We start from the raw sequence: 27,673 nt of genomic DNA, 5'->3' as shown, positions 1-27,673 counted from the left end.
GGCGGGGCGCGGGCCCGGGGGACGGGCGGCGCCCTCGGCCAATCACAGCCGCGGCTTCTCGCATAATGAGGAGGGGCGGGGCGAGAGGAGCGGAGGACGCGTTGATTGGCTGGCGGCAGGAGGGGCCGCGCCGTCGGGGCCCCGGGCCCGTGGGGCACCCCCGGGCGGCTCCGGGGGCTCCGAGAGCCGCACGCTCGTCCCAGGCTGGGATTGCCCGTGCCCTGTCCTCCACGGCTGCAGGGAGCAGCCAGGCACTGGGGGCAGCATGGTGTGGGGGCATCATGGTGTGGGGGCATCATGGTGTGGGGGCATCATGGTATGGGGGCATCATGGTGTGGGGGGCAGCATGGTGTGGGGGCATCATGGTGTGGGGGCATCTCAGTCAATTTTTTCTCCTCCTTGTCCCCAGATACGTGGGTAGCAAGGTTTCCAGGGAGACTTTATTGTGGTCTTTCAGTATCTAAGTGGGGATTATAAAAAAGATGGGGACAAGCCTTTTAGCACAGTCAAGGGATAATGGTTTTAAACTGACAGAGGGTAGGGTTAGATTAGATATTAGGGAGAATTCTTTTACAATGAGGGTGATAGAACACTGTATGAGGTTGCCCAGAAAAGCTGTGGATGGCCCATCCTTGCAAGTATTCAAGGCCAGGGTGGACGGGGCTTGGAGTAACCTGGTCTAGGGTGCTGGACTATATCACCTTTAATGGTCCCTTCCAACCCAAGCTATGTTGTGATACTATGATTTGCCTTTTTTGTTGATGAGTTGGCTTTTCAAACTGCTGCACCTTCTGTTGTGCTGTATTTTCTGAAATCCTGGCCCTTAAAAATTCCTGGTGAGATTTGCCACAGTCCACATTATAGGAGTAACACACAGAAACTAAACCCAACACAATAGGTCCTGCAAGGCAGACTCAGAGAATCTGTCTGAGGAGATCCTTGCCACAATACCATTAGCTGTGGGACCCTCCTTTCCAGGACCAGATTGCTCCAGCATTCTCCAGGGATGGGGATTTTGCACATTCCATGGAAGTGCTTTAGCTGGTATTCTCCCAGCAATCAGGTAACTTATAGCTTCAACGCATTTGGGCAGCTTTTCTTTTCTGGTTGCTTTGGGGTTTTTTTTTTTTTTTTTTTTTTTTTTTAATTAAAAGATGCTAAATATAACCCATAGAGGTGCAGCTTGCAGTGAGTGTTCTTGGAACAGGGTTGCTGGGCCAGCAGGCAGTGGCCATCCCAGCTGGGGGAGACAGGCCGTGGGGCAGCTGTGGGTACCATCACTGGGACTCAGAACAGCTCAGCCACTGGCAAGGCAAGTGCCCAGGGCTTCATGCAGCCTCTCTGCACCCGTCCAAGTGCCACATAATGCCTTAGAGCCCTCAGCTGTGGCTTTGTAACACCACCACTGAACAGGGACATCCCAGGAACAACCTCAGGGGACCCCAGGGACATCACTGCCTCTCACAGTGTCTCGCTGTGCTGTCCTGCCCACGCTCCCACCAGGGCCATGGGCAGCACTGCTCCACAGATGTAAGAGGAGATCTTGTTTCTCTTAACCTGAAACCATTTCCTTTCCCCCACTGCCCTCCCTCCCCTTACTCTAATTTGTCCCTGGGGTTTTAATATCTATTTCTCCAAGTGCCATAAGCCAAATTTACTGCTCACATAACTGCACTGACTTCAATGCAGAAGAGCGTTTAGGGTGCTCCAAGGAGGCATAAGTAGGAGTGATGTGATGGAATTGAGTAAAGGAAAATATAGTCTGACTGTCAAGAAGAGTTTCCTACCAGTGAAATCTATAGACTGCGGAAGTGTCTCATGGGAACGGGCAGAAACCAAGTTGCTGAAGTCATTTTAAACCAGCACAAGAGAATAGGAAATCAGCCCGGTAACTGGCCAGAAGGAAGGAGAGATGACATCATGCTACTTCTCCGTCTCTAATTTCTGTGGCTGCATTGCTTTGTCCATGAAATTATTTTAACGCAACTGGATTTCACCTTCTTTTGGGTGATGTGATGGCCCCGGCTGCTTTGGAGAAGTTTCAGTTCCTCTGCCCTGGATTAAACTCTGTCCTGGATTAAAGCAATACCCACTGCAGCCCCCATTAGTCTTTCACTTATTCTGCTGCTTGTAAACCCCTTCTGGGGTCTTCTCAGGCTTCTTCCCTGACTGACCCGAGCCTCTGGCTCCAGTCCTGTACTTACTGAACTGTACAGAGTGGACCAGCCTTTGGGAATAGTGTGAGGGCTCATCTGGGCCATGTGAGGCTATGGAAGGTACATGGAGCTCTAACTCCATGCTACTGCCAAGCATGAGACACCCCACAGATGGAAATTCTCCTGCCTTCAGGGATTCTTCAGGTAAATTCCTTGTAGATAATTTGCTGGAAAACCATCAAGGAATGATTTTCATCACTACATATTTCCATCTCTATAGATTTTCATCATTCTGTATTTTCATTACAAAGGAATGATTCTCATCAAGGCACAGAGGGAAATGCTGCTTTCCCTGGTGACCTCTGGCTCTGGTGGCCCCTGCCTGCCTAACTTGGGCTCTGTGGATAAAACCAGGGCTGCAGATGCTGTGGCTGTGCCCTGCTACCACCCAGTGGCTCTGGCAACCTCTTGCCCACGGAACTTCCTAATGTATTTATGAATGACTTAACATTTGCTCACTGTCTCAGCAAAGCTCTAGTGCGAGCAACCTCCTACCTCACACAGTTCCCAGATAATTACAGATTAGAACCAGCTAATTTTTATTTTTGTAAAGCTGTCAGAGATCTATGTTTGTTATTATTGTCTCCTGGGTTGCCAGTTGCATAAATACATATGTAAAACCCCCTTTGATCTCTAAGTATAATGACACAGATTTATCAAATGTTTGCCTTTTTCTGTCTCTTTGAAAAGGCTGATTTATGGAGTGGAGTCCCTACCTCCCTTCCTCTCTTGAAATATGAAGTGTTTGTGATCAGCCAAGGTAATATTTAATATCCTGCCAAGAATCCTTTGCACTTCCTAACAAATGAACTACAACCTAACCAAATGGTTCACATCTGTTTAGCCTCTTCTTTTTAACTAAACAAATTAGCATTAGAATACCTGGGAGGAACACAAGGTCCCTTTCTAGATGACAGAACACAGACAATTATTAGCAAGGGGAGTAACTGTACTGAAAGGAGCAGGCATGGACCTAGCAGATGTTTTCACATCTCCTGTAGTGTCCATGAATGACCTGCACCACAGTGGACACACGGCCACGGCCTTTTGAAGTGGGTGAAGAATCCATTCACAGTCGCCTTCTGAATGAAATTAAAGGCAGCAGTCCCAGTGAGTTAAGTGTTGCATTTAAACCACTTCCAGCAAAGGTTTTGCTAGGGAGGGTGGTTTCCCCCATAAATGTCTAAAACAAAGAGCATCACCCCACTCCTCCCCACCCACAGACTCAGGATGCTCAGGAGACAACAGCTCTGGTTTTATTTCTGTTTTCACTAGTGCTTTCTCATCCCAAGAGCATCAAACCACCCAGCCTCATCACCCTTCCTCTCTGGGAATAAGGTGTGATGGGTTATTTGGGGTTTAGGAGAACACAAGCCACAAATGAACATCTGCAAAGTACAGTTGGGATTATTATAGCCTCCTACAGTCTGCACATGGGCAATTAAAAGTTCACGCCCCTCCAAGCACACAGTGCCTTTCAAGCACCCTTATTCCCACTGGGGTCCCAAACACCTTTTAATCAGAGGTTCAGGAGAGGCTCTGGGGACGAGACGGGACAGGACGGGGTGAGACAGGCTCTCCACTGAGCACACAGTTAATTGCATTCATCGCTGAAAGAGGCAGCCAGAGGAAACACACGTGTTATTAGGGCTAACACTTAGCTTTTATTGTAAATGTTTTGGAAAAGAAAACACTCTAAAGCTTCACAGAGATACTGCCATTAATATATCATCCAAATAACAAGTGATTAAAACCAACAACAGCTACTGTGAAAATGTGGCTTTGCAGCAGTGGACCGCATGGGATGCAGCCGGGAAAATCATTATGAACAGAGCAGCGGGGTGCAGTTATAAATAAAAACAGCTCTGCAAAGGCTAAAAAAGCAGCAATAATCAGTCTGGTCTGTGGTTTCGTGAGGGCTACAGACATCACCGAAGGTGCTATTTATTGCAGAGCCAGGGACACTGCTGAATGAAGGGATGCAACTTCGGGAGAAGTCAACAGAGGGAGTGGAGTGCCCGCCAGCGCGCCAGCGAACTCGGCCGCACATCCCGGCAGCCGCGCGGAGCAATCCCTGTCCCTCTGTCCGTCTGTCCCTCTGTCCGTCTGTCCTCCCCGCTGGGAGAAAGACACACGAGCGGCGGGCGACTCTGGACCGTGCCCAGAGCTCTGAGCTCCGCAGCCCGACGGCGGCTCTGGCATTGTCACGGCTCCACGGCTCAGCTCTGCAGGTGCCTCGTTCAGCCGCGCTGGTTCCTGCGGCTCCTCACCTCCCAGACACGCACGGAGCGATGGCAGCGATGCTGCCCCGGCACTGCCGGGTGACTGCCGGGGAGCAGCAGCAGTGACACCGGGGGGACACGCTCCCTCCCACCCCAAACAGAAGCGTTCGGCAGCCCTGCAGGCACGGCCTGGCCCGGCCAAGGGCCATGGGGTCCCACAGGGTGGGGGCCGAGCTCTGAGCAGCGGAGGGAAGGGATGGCATGAGAACATCGCCCTGCAGATGCTTTCACTACGCTCTTCCCAATCCTCATTTTTGAAGTGAGGAGGGTTAATCAGCCTCACTCCCAACATATTGACAGCTCCTGCCAGTCCTTGCCCCCGCTGAAAGCCAAGTGCAATGCAACGACCAGGCCAGAGCAATCAGGCCAGGGAGAGGAGACCTAAATAATATTCCTCTCTGTTGGTGGGTGACTGTGTGGCCCCAGCCATCCTGCTTACCCCTGGCATGCCTGAATTTCCCTTCAGTGCTGCTGGGTCTGGTTCAGTGCAGGGATGGCCTTGGCAACTTTGCAGCAGGAATATCCATCCAAACCTTGGAATTCAGCTGATAAACTAAAAGGCTGTTCCTTTCCCCAGTCTGGATGCTGTCCAGCAGCTTCCCTGGAAGCACTGCGGAAATGCCTTAATTACTTTATTTGCATCTCTGTTTCAATTTTGATACAGCGTCTCCTCTCCATAACAACAACAACAACAAAAAAAAAAAATCCCAAACATCTCCCAGCCCTTCTCAGCAGCAAAAATCTTGATCTTTCTCCTTGGTTAAAAACCTAAACGATGGATCTCTGGGCCAAACACTTTGCAAATGAGCTTTGAGTGCCATGCCAATCCTGCACCTGAAGAAGTTCAGTGCTGGAGCCTGTCCTGCCATGCTGGGAGATGCCCTGGCAGCAAGGTCTGGTCTCTGTGCACCTTTCTCGTAGTCACCCCAGTTAGGGACAGTTTGGTCAGTGTGGGAGATCAGATCCCTCTGTTTCCAATCACCCAGGACAATTCCTCAAAGTCTGCATTTCTCTTGAAGAACAGAGAGTCTGTCTCTGACTACAACTAGTTTTGAGGGGCACAGACAATGTGTTACAGCACACATTCCATGAAAAAAAAGGTATGAATAAGAATCTGTAATTACAATAGAAGGTGTTAAAAAGGGGAACAAGGGGCAGAAAGGACCATGGGATGCATCTGGGACAGCAAAACCAGGGGAAGAAGCTCAACCGCCAAACAGCCCCAGTCCTGAGGTCTCCCCACACTTTGGAGACACATGGAAACCTCTCTTTGGGTACCCCCCTCACTCAGTGGGCAAGGCTGAGTCAGGTGTCCTACAAAAATGAGAATACAGGCATGAATTTAGAGCTGTTCCAGCACTAGTGGTGAGAGTCAGGCACCCTCCCTTCTAGCACCTTTTTCTGAGTCCTTGTGCTCTCCCAAAGCATATGCACCATGGCAGCAGCTCCTCACCAGCTCCCCAGTACAATCCATGCCCACCACATGCAAAGCATCTCTTAGGAAGGGTCAGCAATGCTCAAACAAGCATTTGGGAGCCACAGCCTTTCAGGCACCGGGAAAAACACCCAGCACCTTCCTAGAATGGTTTAATGTGCCAACCTGAGCCCGCTGCCAAATCGTCAGTTCTCGCTCCAAGACCTGGGGGTGCCAGAACTGGTTAGGAACGGTAGGAAAACATCTCCACATTGTGGGAAAACAGCTTGTTTTGCCAACTCTGTTCTGTGAAACAGATGAACTGTGCTTTTCTGAAATACTGGAAAGTAGCCCAAAGTGCTGACCCAGGCTGGAAAATCTTCAGCACAAACAGGTAAAGTCTGGAAGCAGAAAAAACAGAGGTGACGGATGATGGTGTCAGACTCTTCAGTAGAGCCCAGTGACAAAACAGTGGCCATAAACTAAAACACAAGAAGTTCCACTTCAATATGAGAAAGAACTTACTTCCACTGAGGGTGGCAGAGCACTGGAACTCCCAGGGAAGGTGTAGAGTCTCCTTATCTGGAGACATTCCAATCCCACCTGGTCACATTTCTGGGTCACCTGCTCTGGGTGGCTCTGTCTTGGCAGGGTATTGGATGAGATGATCTCCAGAGGTCCCTTCCAGCTATTCTGGGATTCTGTGAACAGAAGGGTTCAGAAGGCAGCTCTGAAGCTCACTAGACCTCCTATTGGAGCCATAGAATCCTGTAGTACTTTTATTTCAGAGGGGACTAAAAAACGTTGACGGAACCATCCAGAAGGGTACACAGTCTGAGGGATCTCAGGGAGGAGGGCCATCACTGATGACACCTCTGAACTCCCAACACTGTTGTGGCCTTTGACTCCAATTTAACCCCATGTTAACCCTCCCAAACTCTGTTTGGGAGATGACGAACATTAGAAGCAGACTCTGACTTATCTTGGGCGAGGCCAAGAACTGGATATGTTCCCCTGGGGGACAAGCCCTGCCCTGCAGCACTGACCTTGCTGTGATGGGAAGGAGGAATTGCAGCACCAAGAGGCAAATAATTGACTCAAGGTTCCACGGACAGCACAAGTGGCATCCTGCATCCCTGAGCCCTCACCGGGAGTGGCTCTTTGCCTGGTTAAGAAATTCCATGACTCAAAATGCCATTGGGGACAGCCTGCAATGGACCTTATAGAATTACCACCTCCAGCAGAGCTGTTTGCAGGGAAACAGTGCTGATATCTCTGTTTTAATAGCAAAGTGTTCTATAGATACCCTGCATTTCTTAGGAAGACGGAATATCTAATCAACTCTGGAGAGCAACCAGGACAACTTGCCTTCTGTCTGTAATGATGATTTCTAACAGTATCACTGCTTCCATTCCTACTCTTCTGGGACTGTCAGAACTGAAAAGGACATGTGTTTTGTGTAAGCCTTGAAATGCCATGGCCTGGCTGAGCGGGAAATGCTGCTGGAGCCAGGAGAGTGTGAATGTGTGACTCTGCTGGGGCAGATTATATCAGAGATTGATACAGGAAGTGAGAAAAAAAATCCCAGTGGGGAAAATGAGAAGGAAAAGTGCTGTGAGCACAGGGATTGTGTTTCTTCACTCATGCTGGAACAAAGAGCAGAGCGTTTTGTTCCAGCAACAGCCGACTGTGCTGGGATGCCTCCCCAGCAGGGGTACCAGGATACCTGCTCTGCTGGGGCACCACACACAGCTCACACAAAGCCTGGGGCTCCTCGTGAACCTGAGAGCACAGGGCAGCTCCCAGCCACGCAGCTCAGCTCCCCAAACCACCCTGCCAGGCCAGTGCTGTGCTCTGTGATCTGCTGAACGTCAGGGCAAAGGAGAGGAGGGGACCCGGTGTCCCTGCAACTCCTCAAAGCCTTACCCAGCCCTCACCTTGCAGGGCTGCTCAGAACAATGGGGGTGGGCTGACAGAGACATGAGCTGTTCCCTCCCCCAACAAGAAGTATCTCCGTCCCTATTTTACAGCTGGAGTGCATTTCTTCTACAGAGATCTGGAAAGAATGAAGATCTCCTGAGCCTCAGGGCTACTGTTTTATCTACAAAACCACACAAAATATTTAAAGGCCAAACAGACAAAACCCAGCTTCATCCTCTTGAGTCACTGGTTCAGATTCCTCCATGAGCTTCAGTACAGGCTTCTGGTGGTGCAGAGTTGCCTCCTGTGACAGCAACACCAACATGGGACCCTGTCCAGTAGACCAAGGGCTAGGAGGATACAGCACACCACTGCTATTTGTTTTACTACCACATAAAGAACAGGTATTCCATGGCTGGGGGCTGGAACAAGATGGTTTTTAAGGCTCCTTCCAACCCAAACCATTCTGTGATTCTGCAGGACCAGTTCACAGGGAGTTCCTGACTAATCAGCATAAATAGTGACAAACAACCATATTCAAATTATCCAGATGGGATAAGGGAAAAACAACATTGCATTTCCACTCTGTTCCAGGTTCAAGGAGTCCTCAAAGCCTGATGTGTGCACAGCTCAGCACAGAAATGCAGAAAGCCCAGGTTTATCTCCTGTGCAAAGCCATCCCAGCAAGGCACCTCATGCACCTCACCTGCCTCCTTCCCTGCAGAATTTGGGCAGCAGTATCAGCAGTGCCAGAGGGTGAATGGCTGACATTAGTCCTTCCTGGGGGATCACAGGGACCACAAACACCCTTGGGTGATGGCAGACAGCTCAGGATTTTTAATTTTCCACAGTGGCACCAGCAATACCGAGAAAGAGACCTGAGAGCACCTACTGCAATATCCATCTCCTGCTGCATCTTCACTTTGGCAAGGTGTTTGCAAAGCACATGCAACAGCAAAGTTTCCTAAAGGCAGTAAAATGGCAGCACATGGACACCTGACACGTGGCCAATGTGCAGCAGGGCTGAGAACACTTTCTCAGGTAAAGAGAGTATTTCTTTTAAATAAGAAATTTAAATAAGATAATATCTTACATTTAAATCCCAGTTACACTGATTCTAAAGCCGTGTTTTCCCTCAAGGCCAGACCCACTGGGTGTGGAGATCTTGGTGCAACCCAGTGACCTGCATTTTACAGACATTCAGTGATTATTACCAAGCTCCTGTCCAGCCCTTAACCCTGTCCATGTTACACATTTTGGCCCAAGAAATGAAGATGACTCTCTTCAGAACACAACCACAGGCATGTCCTTGAGACCTTTAATCAGAATGGAATTCCTCAGCAGCACCCAGGAATTGCAGAACATCTGAAGCCTGGCTCTATAATGACTTAGGAGAAACCCACAGCCCTCCTGCCTCAGCACCACTTTCTGCCTCTGGGAGGAAAATCTGTGTTTTTTTGTGAGCCATCTGCTCTTTTTAGGTTTGACTCCCACCTAAAGGTTGACCAAATTATTTGGTTTCACACAAACCCCTTCCACTCACATATGATTTATTTTCAGTGTGCTGCTTGCACAATAAATCAGAATTTCACAAGCTGTCCTTACTCTTAAGTGGTCAAGAACATTGCTGCTGTGAGAAGTGCCCCAAAACTACCAAATATCTTTGCAACTAACTGAACTTGACCAGAGTTTCAACAAGAAGTGAATAGTTTGTAACAGATTTGGAGCACTCAACTCTTTTTGGACAGTATGCACTTTATTGCAGAGAAGACTGGGTGCATTTTTAAAACAAATTCAGGAGTTACACAGTTTCCATACAGTTCCACAAAGTGTCCCCCACAGTAAGTAGAGCACAATGGAGGCTGTCAGACAGTGAGGGAGTTCCATCTTGTCACCTGCAATCACTCAAGTCACCAAATCTTGCAGGCAATTGTTTAAGAGCCATGGAAACAGGTGGCCCTGCTCCTGCAAGCACCTCTGCCAGAAAACAGAGGTTAAACTGTGTCACTCCAGAGATACGCCAGCATAACTGAGACCAAGAGCCAGGCTTGGTCCATGAGAGCAGCCAGGGAAGGTTTTACATCAGTTGTGACACACCTGTGATGAAAGATTTGTGACGTTTCTTGAGGGGCTCTATTTGAGAACAAGCTCGAGACAGTGTCTTCCTTTTCAGGTATTGCTGTATCTTTGGATCAGTGCTCATCCTGCTGCCCAGTCCCTCTCCACATGGGAAAGAAATCTTGGCATGAAAACACATCAAGTCATAACAGGCACTACCACAATAAACTATCACCACTGTCTCTGTCTGCCCCCGATGTTGCTGTGTTTGGGAGCACACCAGCAGGTCACAGTCAGCTCCAGGCAAGATGAGGGTGAGCCACAGGATCAAAAGCATGTTAAACTGTGACCAGAAATGTTCTTCAGTGTATCATTTAACAGGGATAATGCACTCTTCTCGGGAGACCATCCACAATAATTGCTTCGGCGAGACACTGGCTGCATCAGCAAGTGAACATTCTGTTAGATTAAAATCCCCAGCCCTTTTTCTGTAAAATGTGTTTGTTTACCTATTAATCACCCCCAAAGCAAAGCTCTTCTGAGCCACCACCCACACTGTGACATTAAACACAGCTCAAGCTCTTGGTGCCAGTCCAGAGCTTGTCTAAGGATGCTGAGACTCAATGGGCTGGCATAAGTCACATTAACATGGAAAAGCCTTACAACCACCCAGCTCTCACCTCCCCCACAACTCACAGCCTCTCTGCCATAAACAGTGATGGTGGTTTTTACCAGCTGAAGATCTGACACACAGGGCTCAAACACTAATGACATAAAACCACAATGTAGTCAGAAGTTCCCTGTGATGGAAATACAGTAGAATGGCTCAGTGTGTCCAAGGGATAAGCTACAGGAGAGCTGTTCAAATGCTTGTGTGTGTTTTGCTGAAAGACAGTTTTCTTCACTCCTTTAGCACTGTGCCAGGTGTATGAGAGCTAAAAATCTACTGAGGTGAATGGGAACCTTGGGAGGAGCAGCTTATTGAAAAAAAAAAACCCAAAACTGAGGGCTTTGGTGTAATACCAGTGCAGGGATGGCACAGATTCAGAGAAGAGTTCACCCTCTCATATTCTTCAAAGATTAAATTAAAGGAAAGGGTGCTTGGGGAGAAAGGTGAGAAATCATTCATTGGTCACTTCCTGATGGCTTCACCAAGGCTGCCAGTGCTAAAGGCAGCACGTGTGCGCATGTGACTTCCTAACTTATTACCTCAACTACCCATGAGGACAGGGACCATGACTCACAGGGACTTTGGAAGGCCATCCCGAAGTGATGTGCTTCTGGCATAGACTAAATCATAACCTGGGATGAATTAAGGGGCCTAAGACCCTGAATGCTTTAAGCTCTCCTGACTATTCCCTTTCAAAAACAAAAAAACCCTGAAATTATCACATGAAGTGGTCGCTAGGCACAATGATTCTTCTTCAGATTCCCACAGGATTCCCCCTTGCAATCACTAAAATATACTACCTGATATGTCATGAGAATGACAGGTATTGGCATTTAAGGCAATCTAATTTCCATAGCCATCTCATGACTTCCCCCGCGTAGTTCGCCTTTGTCTTCCTTCTCCAGGACCGACTTCTTGCAGGTGAACATGACAAGCAGCAGCAGTGGCAAGTGCCACAAACTGCAGAAGAAGAGCTTCCTGGAGCTGCTGCGGTCAGCATCCCTGTAGAACCGAAAGCCGAGGTAGGAGATGTAGAGGTTGATAGGGAGCGAAATGATGGGGAAAGTCCACGTGGTGATGTTGAGGACAGGAGCCACCGCTGAGAGTCCAATTAAGGCCAAGCAGTGCCGCAGAGCCACGCGCCGGCAAAGCCCCGGGTGGGTGACAGACATCATGCAGTATCCTCCTCGGGAGTAATCTTCCCGCAGACCCCAGCTGAGGGCATTGAAATGAGGGAACTGCCAGGAATAGAGGATCCCTCCTAACAGTAATGCACCTGCAGTGGGAGAGAGAGTGTTAGATGATCCCTCAGGAAGTGCCACACACAGACCTCAGATGTCACACCTGTTTGCAAGAGGACAGTGCTACTCCCCTGTGACACCAGTGACACTGCACACTGGGGGCACTGCTCTGTACAGGGACAGGGCAGACCCACGAGATAAGGAACCTCTGGTTTTCATGGCATTCACACAGGGTTGGAGCACGGTGGTTTATTTGGTTTTGGAGCATTTAATTTGAAAAGCATTTCAGCAAGTCACTTCCTTCTAAAGAACTACTGCTAATTGGTTCCTGCACCAACTGTCTCTACCTGAGGGAAGATTGGTGGGAATGAAGTGAAATTGGACAAGAGACTGTATTCCTGGGAGCATCTAGATTCTACTCTCAGATTCCTGAATTGGTGTGTCCAGAGAAGAAAACAGCTAGTGGGCAAAGCAATGGTTGCATCAACCAGACACAGGGAGCCCAGCTCCGTGACAGAGGACAAGGAGGACAAACTGCTGCTCCTGAGACCTGGGGAACACCACACCTGGAAGGCTGGAGCCCGGCCAAGCCCTCTGTCTGCCCACTGCATGAGGGAGGGAACCATTCCTGGCACAGCACAAGCTCCATCATGGACCTGGGCAAGGGGCAGAACTGGCAGAAGCTGTTAATGAGCTAACAGGAGATGGAGAACTTACTCCTTCAAACCATTGGAGAAACTTCTAATCAGTTTGATCAAGTAACTCTATTCACACCAATTAACTACTTTCACATTTAAAAAGGAGCTATGGAAGCACCACATTTCCACAGCTCTTCCTGGGACACAGTACAGGGTTTACTGAAGCAGAAGCAGCTCATGTGCTAATTTTAATGAGCCTCCAGGAGGCCCTCAGACCAAGCTCCCTTCACTAATTTTATTTGAAGACACAAAAAAATCCCCCAAGGCTGTTGCAATGTTATGGGCATTTCAGGTTTTCCTTTTGTTTATCCAGCTCCCAAAGCTTCTGCTCTCACATTAAAATGCTTTCTTTGTATCTGCCTGCCTCCATGAACTCAATTCTCTATGGAAACTTCTTCTCCAAATGGAGCCATGCATCCAGCGTTATCTTAATGACCTGAGAGAAGCAGCAAATTCTTCTCCAGCAATTCTGACAAAGCCCAAGTCACTGTGTCCTCTGAACAGCTTCATGGTTCACATTTCCTCTCAGTGTATTTCTTGGAGCTGTGCATGCCTAGTTCTTGCCTCTAATAGCACAACTCGCACTGGTGCTGCCATGCAAATAGTAATAATCTCGGTTTGCAAAATTGCCTTTTTTTTTTTCCCCTACCTTATCACTCGTGAAGGAACTCTCCATTAGACTTCATGCAGGTTACTAGCAGCTTATAAATGCAGGAGTGATGCAAAAGACACATCTCACTGCTTTTTGAACAAGTAACAAATACTCCTTGAAGTGAGTATGGACCTCTGGAAACTGATTACATGAAGCACAGAGACAGACACACATACCTTGGGTGTGCAGCTTTCAGAACAACATCATCTGCCACAAATTCCAGGTGATTTCATGAGAACCACAGGAAAGGGAACTTAAAGATCATCTCATTCCACTCCCTGCCATGAGCAGGGACACCTTCCACTAGACCAGGGTGCTTCAAGCCCTTTCCATGCTGGCCTTGGATATTTGCAGGGATGGGGCAGCCACAGCTTCTCTGGGCCCCCTCTGCCAGGGCCTGCCCACCCTCACAGGGAAGAATTTCTTTCTCGCATCTAATCTAAACCTACTCTCTGTCAGTGTGAAGCCATTTCCCCTTGTGACTCCAGACTCGTGTAAATAGTCTCTCTCCAGGTTTCTTTTAGGCCCTGTCTGGTACTAGAAGGCCACAATTAAGTTACTCCATTTCCTCCTGGTCTACAGCCCAAAATGCTTCAAATCCAGATACACAATCCTTCTAAAGTAGATTTTTTTTTGACATGGATGTTAGCACCTTTTCTCAATTGGAACCTTTAAAGACAGTTGAAAATTATGTACCCCAAAATTACCAATAATTTCAGAATTTCATAGCCAGAAAAGTCAATTTGGCCCTAAGAGAACAGTATTTGATTCAGTTCTGTTGAAACCTGAGGGAGCAGCTCTGCTGAAATAAACCAAAATTAAACTTACTGAAGGAGCAGTTCTCCCTACATCAGGAGACACAACACAGAAAATGTTCTTGTCATAAGTCGCTCTGTAGATTTTTCCTATTCTTGTAAAACACATTAATGGAGGCAAGATCCTGAATGTGCTACACCTAAAAGAGCAGTATTTTTCAAGTATCACATCTGAAGTGCTTTAGAGACAGTAGCTTGTCATTGTTCAGAACTCAGGTAAAGGTAAGTTACAATTATCCATCACTAACGACTCTTAAGCAGATGAAGCCAGGGCCTAAGACATGGGGCAGAGGCAGTCCCTGCTTCCCACGGCTCCAGACCTGCGTCTGTGTGTGTCCCTGTGTTTCGGCTCTGATGCAGATTTTACTTATTCAGTTGTTCAAATGAGTGCAGCCAAGCTCAAAACACACCCTAAACCTCAAGCACACAAAGCCCTTTAAGAGTTCCCTAACTATGACACCATTAAAAAAAGTCATCCGGAGAAACTTTTAAACACAAACAGACCAACTAAAATACTTGAGGCTGGATTCCCATTTACAAAGCTCTGGTTTTCACATGCAAGCCTTTGGATTTTAATTACTTTGATTACATTACAACCATTGAGATAATTGATATTTTACAGAGAAGCTGAAGAGTGAAACAATTTAATAGCCCATTATGAGGACTTTAACTGACCCAATCTTTTTGGTTGGTTCCCATGTGCTGGGACATCCTGCAATTTCCTTGACCTAGGCGGAGATTGTTGGGTTGTCAGAGATTTTTGAGTGTCACGTAAGACTGATGACTTGCAAAGCACGACAAATGGTACAGTAAAACTCAGCATCAAATGAGTTCACAGTAGGAATCCTGTCAAGCCCAGAGCAGACACTGTAATACTCCTTAATTACTAGATGAATGTTAACTATGTCATAATTAACTCAGCAGTGTTTTTAAGCAATATTACAGTAAGACAAACTCTGGAGACTAATCTGGTTCTAAACAGAGCTGATCTACTCTATGGCCCCTGTGCTGTTCCCAACAGTTTGGGAACTCAGTTTAATCATTGCAAATCTCCCTTTTCTCTACAGAGTTTATAATTAAATGAACATCAGACAAGGTTGTTCCCAACTGGAACACACGGACCTGGCACAGGGTTCACAAAAGCAAAGCTGGTTGTCAGACCAGAGTCATTGCTCGGGCAGCAGGAGACAGCCAGCATCCAGGGACACCCAGGGGCACCCAGGGACAGTCAGGGGCACCCAGGGACACCCAGGGACATCCAGCACCTTGGGGTCTCTCGGTTCCTCCACAGCTTGTGGAAATCTGAGAACAGGGACACAGACAGGAACTCAGATCTGTCTGCTTTTCTGCAGCAGTTCATAAATTCCAGGACCACAAGTACCTGGCTGGCTTGTGGGTATCCCAAACTCCCTAGTCTTTTTGGCCAAATTTTTAATTGCTGCAATTGAGCCCATTTATGACAAATTCTTCTCTCTGAGTGTGAGAACCTGGGACAGATGCAGCAGACACTTAGAAATCACAATAAGTTGTCAGATCAGTCCTGTTTGATTTTGGAAAAAAAATGGCCACCTAAAGAAAACAAGGCCCAGGTCTCCAGAACTCTTTCACTCTTGTGTGCAAAACAGGAATAAAATATCTTCTTCCTGAGTTCCTATTCTTTCATCTCTTTCCACTGTCTTAAATCATCTCAAAAGTTCCAGGATCGCAGAGAATCAGATAGGTCCTAAAGCACACAAAGAGCTCAGGATAAATAACAGGTTTTATTATTCCTCATGAATTTTAAGGTTAAGCTATTATTTCTTTTCTTAAATTCTTCTATGTGATTTATTTAAATAGTAACAGATCTCCTTTATAATAAACAAGAACAAGCTGAGATTTTTATTTTATTTTAATATGTAAGATAAAGCAAAAATGTCAGCTGGCATTGAAGAAGGTAGAAAATGGTTCTTTCTCTCTGTAAACATATTTTCATCTAGTGAAATACTGAAGTTTTATAAATTGCACTTTTCCTAAAACAAACAGGACACTAAATTTCACAGTCATTCAGCAACTGCTTGGATGTTTTACAGTTCAATAAATTTGGATAAGATTTTGAAATAATTGTGAGAAGAGACTTCCAAAAGGAAATAGTGACTTTGGGTTTGCAAACTGCAGCAGCTGACAGTCTAATTTTCAGAATTACAAGAGCAAGAAGCACACCCTTCTAAAGTTCTGCTCTTTAAGGTGTTAAGAAGGCCATGTGGCTCTTCATAAATTGTGATTCAAACTTCATGGTTTGTTCCTTCTAGAGCAATTTATGATGATCCCATTTGCTTGATGGTCCAAATCTCAGATGAGAGAGAAATGTCAGTGCAGGAGCCAGACTAAGTCCTTGGGCAGGAAGAGCCCCTAAGAGGAGGAGGCTGGAAAATGATTTTTTGGGTGTAAGTCCTTGCAGGCTATGGGCTCTGACCACTGGTTAACATCTGGAGAGGAGAGCAGAGCATTCAGGCATTAACAGCTCCTTGTCCTGCCCACCCTGAGCTCACACCAACATCAGTGGCACAGTGATTAAAAGCTCCAGATCAAATGCTCGTTGCCCAAACTTCTCATGTCCCATAAAGGATAGTGTTCAAGTTCATACAACATTTACTCAAGAAAGAATAAGTACATAGAGCTGCTGAGTTATTAGTGCCAACATAACTCTGAGCAAACTGAGCAACCTGCGGACTGCAAACCTACCCTCTCAACCACTAAAGGGCAGAAATAATGTTTGAATTCTGCCTGTCTCGTGTTGAGGATGGCACTCTCTTAAGTAGCAATTTGAAATATGCCTCTTTCATGCTGGCAGTACCTTTCATCATCAAAGAGCTTTATGCCCGTCCAGTTGGCACATGGAGCCACAGTGATGGTTTCGCCAAGACATAGATTATTTCAGCTTAAATGAGGCACAACACTTCGCGATGGTCCAGCTGAAACTCTCAAAAAATTTCTGAAGACAGGTTTTTCCAGCAAAGAAAAGTCCTTGGACTACAGGGGGCACAGACAGGAGCACAGTCTGTGTTTGTGGAAGCTCCAGACTCAGGAGCAGGATCAGCTAGAGTCTGGCCAGCCTGGGAAAGCAGGTGAACATGGGCCTGTCCACACAAGTCAGGACAAACGTCCCAGATTATCTGCAGGGACTGCTGTATCAACACCATGTTCCTGAAAACACACTGCAGAGGAACAACATGTGCTCTCTTCTTGCCCTTCTCATTGTACTGTAAAGAACACACAGTGCTTTCCCACTGCACAGGGCTCTGCAAACAGATCATGTTCAGGCTGCAGACAGGACAAACACCTATGCACTTAATCAATAAAACAAAAAAATAAGGAACGGGAGCTACCTGTAGCATCAGTTCAAGAACAGACTTGCTCCTTCTGCCTTTGCTCTGGTGCTGCATATGTATAACAGGAAAGTGGCCAACCAGGCATTAAAATAAACATGGAATAGTTAAATATCAGCTCCAAAACAGATGTTGAAATCTTAACTGCATTTCCCAAAGCCGGTGTTTACTGCCTTGGCAACCTAAGAATGCTGTTTTGCTTAAAGCACAATTTTAGTAATTCTTCTGCCTTGAATAATGTGAAGGAATTTTTAAATTATTTCCAGACATTGGTAGCTGTGACTTAAGAGAGGAAAGCACTGGCCTTTTGTCTCTAGGAAACGGGTATGGGTTTGGCTGCTGTAGGGAGGGGAAGGCTTTGGCAGCGTAAGCTCAGCCTCTTAATGGATCATAGTCAGGAAACAACCACACACCGTTTTACTTGATAGCACACAACTGGCTCTCTTCCCCTAAAAGATGTTGAACAAATTACTCCTCTTTAACTCAGACAAGGTAGATTAGAGCTCAGAGATTTGACTTGGTCCAGCTGTATCCACCTGCCTGTGAGCACCCGTGCTGTCTCAGGCGGCCTTTTCCACCTTTTCTACAAGAAATTTTAACATAACCAGTCCCAAACTCTTTACCACGGTCCTATATAAGTGTCACAGGATGTTAAATTGACAAGAAATGTAGAGAATACATGTCCAAATCCTTTATTTTCTGTCTTCTGTGCTCATCCAGAAGTTTAACACAGCAGTCTTCCCTGGAGATTTGTAACTGTGAGCAATTCTGGGGGTAAAGAAAGATTTTAAAATCTTGTCAAAGCCTAGTTGCCCACTTCAGGTTCAACACAATTTTACAGGACTATTTGGGAGTATTGGTACAAAGATGCACAGTGGTTTGGAGAGTCATGGCCAGAACACACTGTGATATTCTGATCCAGAAGGACTGGTTTGTCCAGCTCTTGGTTGCATTTTCTGTTTGTGAAGGAGAGCTGGAAGGTAAAATCATTACTGCCTGTGCTTCAGCTTGTTTTGGTGATGGAAAATGATTGTTAAATCAAGTGACCTCCAGTTACAAGTGTTCAAGATACTGTCCTGATATAATCCCTTCTGAAGAGAAATGTTACCAGCTACTTAATTCTTCCCACTGTCTTTAGAATTAGGAACAGGATTAGCTTGTCAAAATTTACATCCTAATTTGCAATTATGCAGCATTCTCAAACATAAAGACATTTGGGAATTACCTAGACACTAACCCTAACCCAACTGATGCAATTTCCCTCTACCCACATCAGCACCACAGCAAGACAACAATCAGCGCTTTTGCTTCCACTGGAAAACAAAAGTAGATGCTACTGCTTGTGCTGGATGGCACAGGAGTGGCGAAGCAGCCTTGAGAGGAGAAAGAGAAAGTGTCACTTGTAAAGCTGCTCACAAGGTCCCTGGGCTGGGACAATGGTCCCGGCTGTCACCGTGGCATGCACGGCCCGGCCTGCATTGTGCCCCTCCAAGGTTACACCGTCGTGGAAACCAAGGGCGACGAGGAAAACACTGGAAAACTCAAAAGCTTCATGGTCAGGGGTTTCAACAGCTGTTTCTTTTGAAGGATGGCACAAAAGGCCCGTGGAGCAGGAGCATCTAGGGGCTGCAATAGACTCCTCTGCAGCAGCACTGAAAGGGAAGGGGGTGCTGGCCATGTGTTTGACTTGTCTGCAAAACAAAAGGATCCTCAGCATCCACCAGGAATAGGAAATGAAGTTGGCTGTGGGATTTTTCACCTTGAGAGAGTGTTCCTGGCTTCTGCCTTTAACAGAAGGAAGCCAGATGTCCTTAGGTATGCTCACCACATAGGAAAAAAGCTGTGTGTGTATGGATACACACAGGCATGTGCACATCTTGTGTGACACAACAGGTTATTGCAGCCAAAAGCCTCACAGGGAAACACCTTTCATTACACAGGCAAGGCTGAGGAAACAACACCACATATAACTCACCTTAGCTAACCCCAGCAATAGATGCCATAAAAGAAGAGCCTGTTGGGTAAAATGAAAATACAGTCTTTTGCAAATATGTTTAGGAAGTATTTACCAAAGGACCAGACTCAGCAGAGGATTGCAAATCTGCAGAGCCATGCAGGGGCTCCTCATCAGCCACCTCTTTCCCCCAAGTCCCTTCTGCAGATCCTGCCATCCTGATTTCTCTGTGGGTGCTGTGTTTCACACACAGGGGCTCAGGGCTACCCCATCAGCCACACACAGGGTAGAGAACCAGGCAAAGGGCATAGTGCCTGTGAACTTGTGGGGTCGGTCCCCAGGTGCCCCAGCAGTGGAGCTGCCATTTCTTTTGTCTCTTATGAAGATGGAAAGGAAGAAAAAAATAGCCCACTGGCTTTTGTCCTAAATTCAGACCAGCTGCTCACTAGTATTGTCCCTCTGCCTCATTTTTACAGTTTTTACCCCCACAAAGCATACTCCTGGGCCCCCAGCTCCAAGTCTCATATGTCAGTGACATGAATATCTCTGTTTCCTCTGGAACAGACCACAAATTCTGCTCTTTCATCTGGGGAAGTGAAACCCTGAAAAGCTGAGTTTACCAGTGGGAGTTTATAGCCGGAGCCTCCTCTCCTCCGGCAGTGGGATGCTAGAGCTGCCCTGCTCTGGCGGCTGGCTCCCAGACCTGCTCCCACATCAAGGGGCTTTGAAAGCTCCAAGTGCTTAACTGGAAGGGACACAAAGATCTTCAAGCTAATTTAGCATGCAATTAAGCTGTTGTTTTGCTCTCCTTCCTACTATCAGACAAGTGCTACACCAGGGAAAGTATGAGAGACTCCAGCCTTTGGCAGGTTGGGCACAGGCCCCCCTCTTTCCTATTCTTCTGTTTTTGTTACTGAAACCATCCATCTGCCAAATGTCACTAGCTGATAAGAACTGCCCATTTTTAAATCCCCTTTTGTAAATAGATGCTGGCTGACATAATTAATGTCTACCATACAACACAATTTGAATTACAAAGTAAAGGCAATTTAAAAATCAGCCTCCACATGATTACAATTGATACTGAGTCTATAAATTCCATACCCCGAGGAATTATTTAAATTTCTGAAAATGAATGAAAATCAGTACAAGATGTCTTTCAGGCAAGCAAGACCCGGAGTGGAGCATCTGATAAACTAAACAGTCTCTTTAGATAAACATTCTTTGGTGCAGTAATACCTATGGCTCCTGGGCCACTGAGGCTCTGCAATGTCTGCTGCACTGTCAGGGCCCTTATCTGCTCTGCCACCACCTACTCAGAATCAATCTCTCCAGCTGATAAGCACATTAGGTAGAAGAGCCCTGCTTGTCACTTCCATCTCACTGGGTGGTTTGTATGAACTCCGTGGCACCAAAGTGCTCCGCCCTGTGACACCGATCCTGCTCGCCAGCGGGATCCGGCCGGAGCAGAGCATGGGCAGGGGAAAAGGTACAAAACTTCCTGGGCCCCCAGCATGGCAAGGACATGGGACCATGTCCTTCGGAGCAAGACCCAAGGAGTAGACAAAGTTGATAAGGAGACTGAAGCATCTTCCCTATGGGGACAGGCTGATAGGATTGGGGCTGTTCACCCTGAGGAAGAGAAGGTTGTGTGGAGACATCACAGCAGCTTCCAGGATCCGAAGGAGCTGCAAGGAAGCCCGAGAACAACTCAGGAAATGTAGTGACAGCACAAGGGGGAACGGATTCAAACTGAGACAGGGAAATTTAGATTTGATATTAGGAAGAAATTCCTGGCTGTGGCATTTGAATCTACTCCAGTTTCAGTATTCTGTTAACTAAAAATAACAAGTTTAAATGGACATTAGTCAAGGGAAAAAGAACAGCAGCGTGAGGATAATTTAAAGCATGTATGCACTCTTACACACCAGAATAAACAGCTCTGTTTCTTTCTTTCTTTCTGTGCAGAAGCTCAGCAGCACTGCAGAACAGCCAGGAGCTCTTCAGCTTGTGGATCCCATGCAGAAGGGGGATCTGGCATAGAACAGGGACACTGCCAAATTTGACTTACCTTCCTGTCTCTCTGCTATCACTTAAGGTTTTAAGTGAATGTCATTATTTTCCTGCTAGTCCTTCCCTTGCAAAATAATTTCAAGGTACCTTGATTTACTAGAAAAACAAATCTCTTCAGAAACAAATAGTACCAAGAAAGAACAATGAAATCTGCTTTCAAGGAAGCAAACGTGTTACTGCAGATCACAGGCTGGCAGTTAAGTTCTGCATAAATACCCCAGATATGTGGCAGTGATATCCTTGTGATAAATTACATTTATCATGCACTTCTGACCATCTCACCTGCACTCACTCCCCCAGTGAGGAAATGTTAACATTCCCCATCTTTCATCAGTTTCAAACAGCTGCCATTAAAAAAACACAACCCCCCCCAAACCCACAACAAAGAATTCCACATCTTCCCAGAGATAATCTTATCTTTTGCTTTTGAAATGGGAGGTTTTCCCTAAATTACTTTGGCAGAAAATCCAGGCATGGGGGCGGGATGTTCAATCAGGCTTAGGAGCATACAGTTGAAGTTACCTATTGGGGTAGAAATGGAACCAAACATTCCTGGGAAGTACCAGGAGATCTGCAAAAATGCACAGTGTAAGAAATTACACAGAGAGCAGTGAGGCTCTGGCACAGGCTGCCCAGAGAAGCTGTGGCTACCCCATCACTGGAAGTGTCCACGGCCAGGTTGGATGAGTCTTGGAGCATCCTGGTCTAGTGAAAGGTGCCCCTGCCCATGGCAGGGGCTTGGACAGTCCTTAAGGTTCCTTATGAACCCAAGTCATTCTATGATTCTATGAGTATTCTATAAACTACAGCAAGTATTTTCATCACTGGAAATATGAGGGTCCCAGATTTCTATCTGTAAATACACAGTATTTTTTTCTGGTGCAAGAAACTACTAAGGTATTAATCTTTAAAAGTCATAAACAAAATGAGGACAAATTAAAATAAGGCTGCTCCACTCTGAGATACTTTGTTATTAGCTCTGGAATTGGAAACGAGGAACCAACTTCAACTCTCTAAGGCACCATCTCCAACTCTCGCAAAGGACAAAATACCTCACAGCATCCATGTCACGGAACTCCTGAAGGAAGCAGACATGGCTGTCCTAACTGCTACAAACAACAGTTTAACACTTAGCTCCCCACAAATGGTAATGAAAGGGCTACACTTAAATATTGTTTTCCCTATAACCAGCAACATGTACAACAATGTGGCTGCTGTGAGAATATTACAAGGAGAGAAAATCCACAGGAAAATGTAAACTCAAAAACCCACCACTTTAGTGGTGAGAACTTTCCTCCTCATTAGTTTCCTGCCTCCCTTCCTTCACATTCCTCTTTGTTATCGAGTAGAATGATTTTTTTAAAATGAGGTGCAAAGGCATTTTCACACCTCTACCTAGAACTAGGTTAAGACTCCACACTAATTACATATTATTAATGAATTCAACAACCGAGACCAAGCTGGTCAGGGAAGGGACACGGGTCTGCATATTGTGTATGGATGCACGCCTGTATTCCGCATGGATACGATGCTGCCAGGGGCTGAACTCTCTTACTGCAAAAGTAGAATGCTTAAAACTGAAAATCATACTCTACAATGCCATCATTTTCTTCCAGTTATTTCTTTTCTCTGTAAAAGTGTTTGTAGGGTTTATGTTGTGTTTTTTTTTGTTTTCCATTTGATACTGAAATGCACTAAAATATTACATCCCAGTCCCTGTTTTCAGGACTCTCCCCAGGTGTGCTTCATTACAAACACCAGTATCAGCTCAATAACATTTCTTTCTCTATTAAATAAGCTGCCTGGCCTCCCTGACACAGACTGGGAGGCGATTTTAAAAGTTTTAGCTATACGTAACACACTATGCATCAGATTATCATGTTCTGACAAATTCTGCTTGGGTGGTTTAAATGAAGCATCTTCCACTGGTGGCATCATTGCCTTCACAGGAGAGCTGGCACAGGGACACATAACCACATTTTAGCTGCAAGTTAGAGAGGAAGAGCTTACCTGGCCACCAGTGGGGTTCCCTGCTGCCCTCTCCGCTGCTGTACAGGGACAGCTTTGCTCTTTGCAAAATAGATCTCAAAGAGCAAGTTGACAAATGAAAGATAATGACAATCAGTGCCAGTTTAACCTGCTGGGCTTTCACTGGCCTCTACAGCAAGGGCTTTTGGAGACATGCAGCTCTGCACTCCAGCTCCTGCAGGCTGAACTGTGCAGGTGAAGCACAGGCATATGAGCGTTATCTTTGGACACCAACTCTGCAACAAAGTGGTAAAACCATCACAGAAATCCCCAAACAATTAGTCAAGGTCTAAGTATCTGCAGCCAGAATGATATGAAATTATTTCCTCTCATCCTGTCCCTTGTTTCCTGGGGGCAGAGCCTGACCCCCACCTTGCTGCCCTCTTCTGTCAGGAGCTGTGCAGAGCCAGAAGGTCCCTCCTGAGCCTCCCTTTCTCCAGGCTGAGCCCCTTCCCAGCTCCCTCAGCTGCTCCAGCCCATTCCCCAGCTCCGTTCCCTTCCCTGCACAAGCTCCAGCCCCTCAATGCCTTTTTTGTCATGTTCCCTCTTCTAAAGTACAGAGCTGCTAACTATGTCTGTTATGCAGTCCTAACACAAGACACTATACATTCTCTTACATAAAAGTTCTAGGTCTAAATAACTTTTGGAGAAGAAAATATTTGTATAGAAGCAGCACACAATGAAAAAAAACCCCCACAACACCTTCCATCCTTGCTCTGGTTTAGATCTGTGCAGGAACATGGGGACACAAAGCCAACTCAGATTGACTTTTATTAGGAAGTGCATAAAGAACAGATTTTGCAAAAATTCTGATAATTTCTAGTTAAAAGCCTTGTTGTTAAAAGTATTATTCAAGCCTTAAATATGCCCCCCCCGTGGGATGAGTGTGCGCTAAACCAACTCTTAACAGACCTATTAATTGCACTTCATTAGTTGCTTCAGACTATAAGTTTGTGGAGCCACTTTGATTCTTAAGTTTCTAGCTGGCAGGAGAAACAAGGCCTGATTGTGTCAGAGTTGAGCTGCTGAAGAGATCAGTGTTTTACAAGGGATGTAAAAGTGGTTCACAGCTACTAAAATAGAAATCTTCGTTTGCTTTTCAAGGATGAGGGAAGGAGCATTTGTAACTTAAAGTTTAGCAATGGGTAATTAAGAAATACACCAATAAATTAATCTTCCCAGGATATTTTCTGACTTGTGGAAAGACAGTAAAACACATCTAGGAATTTTCCAACTGCAAGTCCCTTGCAAGCTTCATCTTACTGGATATGGTTTTAATCCCAAACACGATTTGAACCCTGAAATTATGTAACATTTTCCCCTATGTGACTATCAAATATGCTACTTTCCTTCTGGATCTTTTTAAGATGGTCAGAACACATATTAAATAGGTCATGCTGCTTTATCAGCCCTGTTTTGCCCTGAAATACCTGTGTAAGGAGAATGTTACCAAAATTAGCTGCTTTCAAACATTACCACAGGATTACAGAATGGTTTAGGTTGGAAGGGACCTTAAAGATCATCTCTTTTCACCCTCTGCCATGGCCAGGGACAACTTCAACTAAACCAGGCTGCTGCAAGCTGTGTCCAACCTGGCCTGGTCAGGTCAAGAACATAAAGAACAAAGTTTACTGCCTTTTGAGTAGGTTCATTATCCTGACAACCACTCACCCAACGGAAGGGTTTTGTACTCACCAGCATCCAGACTCCCAGTAGCTGCAGTCCAGCCCATGATGGGGGGAATGGCGCCGACAACAGCTCCCACCCACGTGTTGGCAATGCTCATTCTCTTCAGGGGCGTGTAACAGCACGTGTAGAGGAAGATGTTGAAGGCGCCCAGGGCCCCGGTGAGAGGGTTCACTCCCAGTGTGAGCAGGGCAACTCCCGGGATTCCACAGCAGGCAGCAAAGCAGACAGCGAGCAGGGGGCTGTGGGGACACACGTGGCTCAGAGAGTGGCTGCCGTCCCTTCCCTTCGGCCTCCCCCCCAAAATTAACACTGAATTTTTGTTATTGTTTTACCCAGCCATCCTAAATTTTCTTGTTTGAGCCCCCATCCTAACAAACGCCTTCCCAAAACGTGAAGACAATCTCGCTACAGCTCTGCAATAGAGGTGATTCTTAATCTTGTGATCGCTGCGTTCACCAAATAAACTCAAGCTCTGCACGTAATGGAGAACTGTTCTCCCTTAAGGAGAACTGCTGCTTTCAGCACATCTTCCTCCTTCATTTTAATTTTAGTGAATTTAACCACTAGAAAAAGCACTTGGAGTTGAGAGTAAATTTAAATCATTGCAGTTTGTCAGATTTTTAATTGATTGCAGTTATGCAACGGATCCTTCAAAACGCAACAGGGTTAGACACAAAATTAATAAGCATTTATGAGAAAAGGAGTACATTCAATCATTTTGAAATTACATCAATAGGTATAAAGTATTCTTTGACTTTACTGAAAAAAGTCTGAGTGTTCTACACCCCCATTTATCTGATGCATTGTACTAAGCAGAGGAAGCACAACAAAACAAAGCTGGCAGCAGAATCAAAAGTGCAAGTCTTGCAAGCATGACTGAAATTAACTGAAGATATTTTAGGTTTGGTCAAAAGCAGCAAACAACAGTGGAACAAATTAACTCTGTGCATTTCTACTGTGCATCAGCTGAGAGCTCAGAGAAGGTTGGAAACTCATACTAAAATCTGTCAGAAAGTGGCTAGAGCTATGTAAACTTTTGCTAATAAATTCCACAACAAACATTCCAATAGGATGAACACAGATTTTTTGTTTGCCTACCAGAACCACACCTGACAGGCAGCATGATGCCACCACCCTAAGGAAGCTTTAGCTGTGGTTCCTTGCACCAGATCAACGTGTTTGCTGCTGGTGGGGATCTCCTCCTGTGTGCTTGTTTGAGGTGCTTGGTATAAGAGGAAGAGAGAACTAAAAGCCCCTAAGAAATAATGTGGTGTGGGTAAACTCTGGAAAGGAGGAAAATGCCATTACATTAGTTGTATTTAATAACCCATGTGGCTAAATACACACAGTCATCCATGTAAAACCAGAAAATATGTGTGCATGGAGTTTAGCTTTACACCTTTTGTCTAATTGAAAACCATGAACCCTTTGTGTCTACAATCCACTCTGCCCTCTGGTCAAATCCTTAACCCTAAAATGGGTATTGCAAGCACCGCTCCAAGCCTCATAAGAAAATAAGAAAAATTTGCTGGTGGGGATGAATTTTATGGGAGTTTTATCAGCAAAAATTCCTACCAGTCAAATTTTTATATTTCAGATATTTTTTAGACCAATACAGTACAGAGATCCTGAATACCTGGAAGAACTGAAATGAGCAAATCTTATGCTAAAGATCTGCCTTCAATTTAAATTGACTAAGTAATTTTATCCAGCTTTTCTAAACCATCAAGAGATTTTAGGCAATGCAGTGTGTAGAGAACATATTTCTACTCAGCATTACCACCCCTGGTGTTACCAATACAGCAGGGGTTGAGGGAGGGTATGTCACAGCCTGTCACTGACAGTAAGATGTATAAAATCTGAGGCTGTTTTCAGGAAAGGAGCCATATGGAGCTGTGCTCTGGTTCTGCAGCCTGTGGTGCTCCTGTGCAGGAGCTCCTTTGCTCCTGTGCAAAACACAATCTGTACTGCCAATGGTCCCAATACTGACACAAACGCCAGAGTACTTTGTAGGTTGCCCCTCTGTAGTGAAAGTCTGAGCGGGCCTGGTTAAACAAATCTATCTTGACTGATTCTTGAATAAAATACAGTCAGACAGTAAACACCAGACTCACACAATACTCACTCTCGAGGCAACAAAAGACCAGTGTGATTCTATGAGGGCTGGGTTTCCCACATCTACCCTGCAGGGCTCACAGACACAAATGAGGGCACAATTTGATCTAATGCAACAAGCACTTTTCTCACTAATACGGAGTGAAGACTTATCTACATGTCTCCAGTTTAAACGAACACTGCCCTCCACGAGCAGGCACCAGCCCTTCATGTCTCTTCTCAGACAGGAAGGCAAAGGGTGGGAGTGTAAAGCCCTCCTGCATGGGTGAACCCTGTTTTGCCTCACTGTGTCCCTGCAGCACCAGCAGCCCTTGGTGCCAGCCCTGACCCCAGGTGTCTGCTACCTTCAGTTCCAACCAACGGATCAGAAAAATACCTTTAAAAATACGGCTTTATCAAAAGAGAGGCGTGAAGTTAGGTGGCTGAGACTTTCAAAAGATTTGCTGTGATTCTGATAGATGAGAACACATTTTTGTTTTTCAG

General features: G+C 46.0%; 1 protein-coding gene across 4 annotated transcripts in view; it reads right to left on the bottom strand.

Annotated features, from left to right (window-relative positions):
* Positions 1-3,889: 3,889 nt before the first annotated feature.
* The window catches only part of COX10 (cytochrome c oxidase assembly factor heme A:farnesyltransferase COX10), a 102,370-nt gene continuing 78,586 nt past the window's right edge, over positions 3,890-27,673 (bottom strand). For 2 of the 4 annotated variants that reach the window (XM_005495101.4, XM_005495099.4), the window contains exons 6-7: positions 25,082-25,314; positions 9,570-11,836 (exon numbers count right to left, since the gene is read on the bottom strand). In XM_005495101.4, the coding sequence (XP_005495158.2) occupies positions 11,394-11,836; positions 25,082-25,314 (676 nt within the window). In that variant the 3' untranslated portion in view covers positions 9,570-11,393. Of the gene's footprint in view, positions 6,314-6,437; positions 6,614-9,569; positions 11,837-25,081; positions 25,315-27,673 lie in introns of those variants that run through there. The other 2 variants (XM_026798031.2, XM_005495100.4) reach the window with 2 other exon arrangements.

This window comes from Zonotrichia albicollis, chromosome 19 (assembly GCF_047830755.1).
Source record: "Zonotrichia albicollis isolate bZonAlb1 chromosome 19, bZonAlb1.hap1, whole genome shotgun sequence".
In the NCBI taxonomy this organism is placed as follows: domain Eukaryota; kingdom Metazoa; phylum Chordata; class Aves; order Passeriformes; family Passerellidae; genus Zonotrichia; species Zonotrichia albicollis.
Note: the sequence above shows the minus strand (reverse complement) of the source record. Positions and strands in the feature narration are given on the sequence as shown.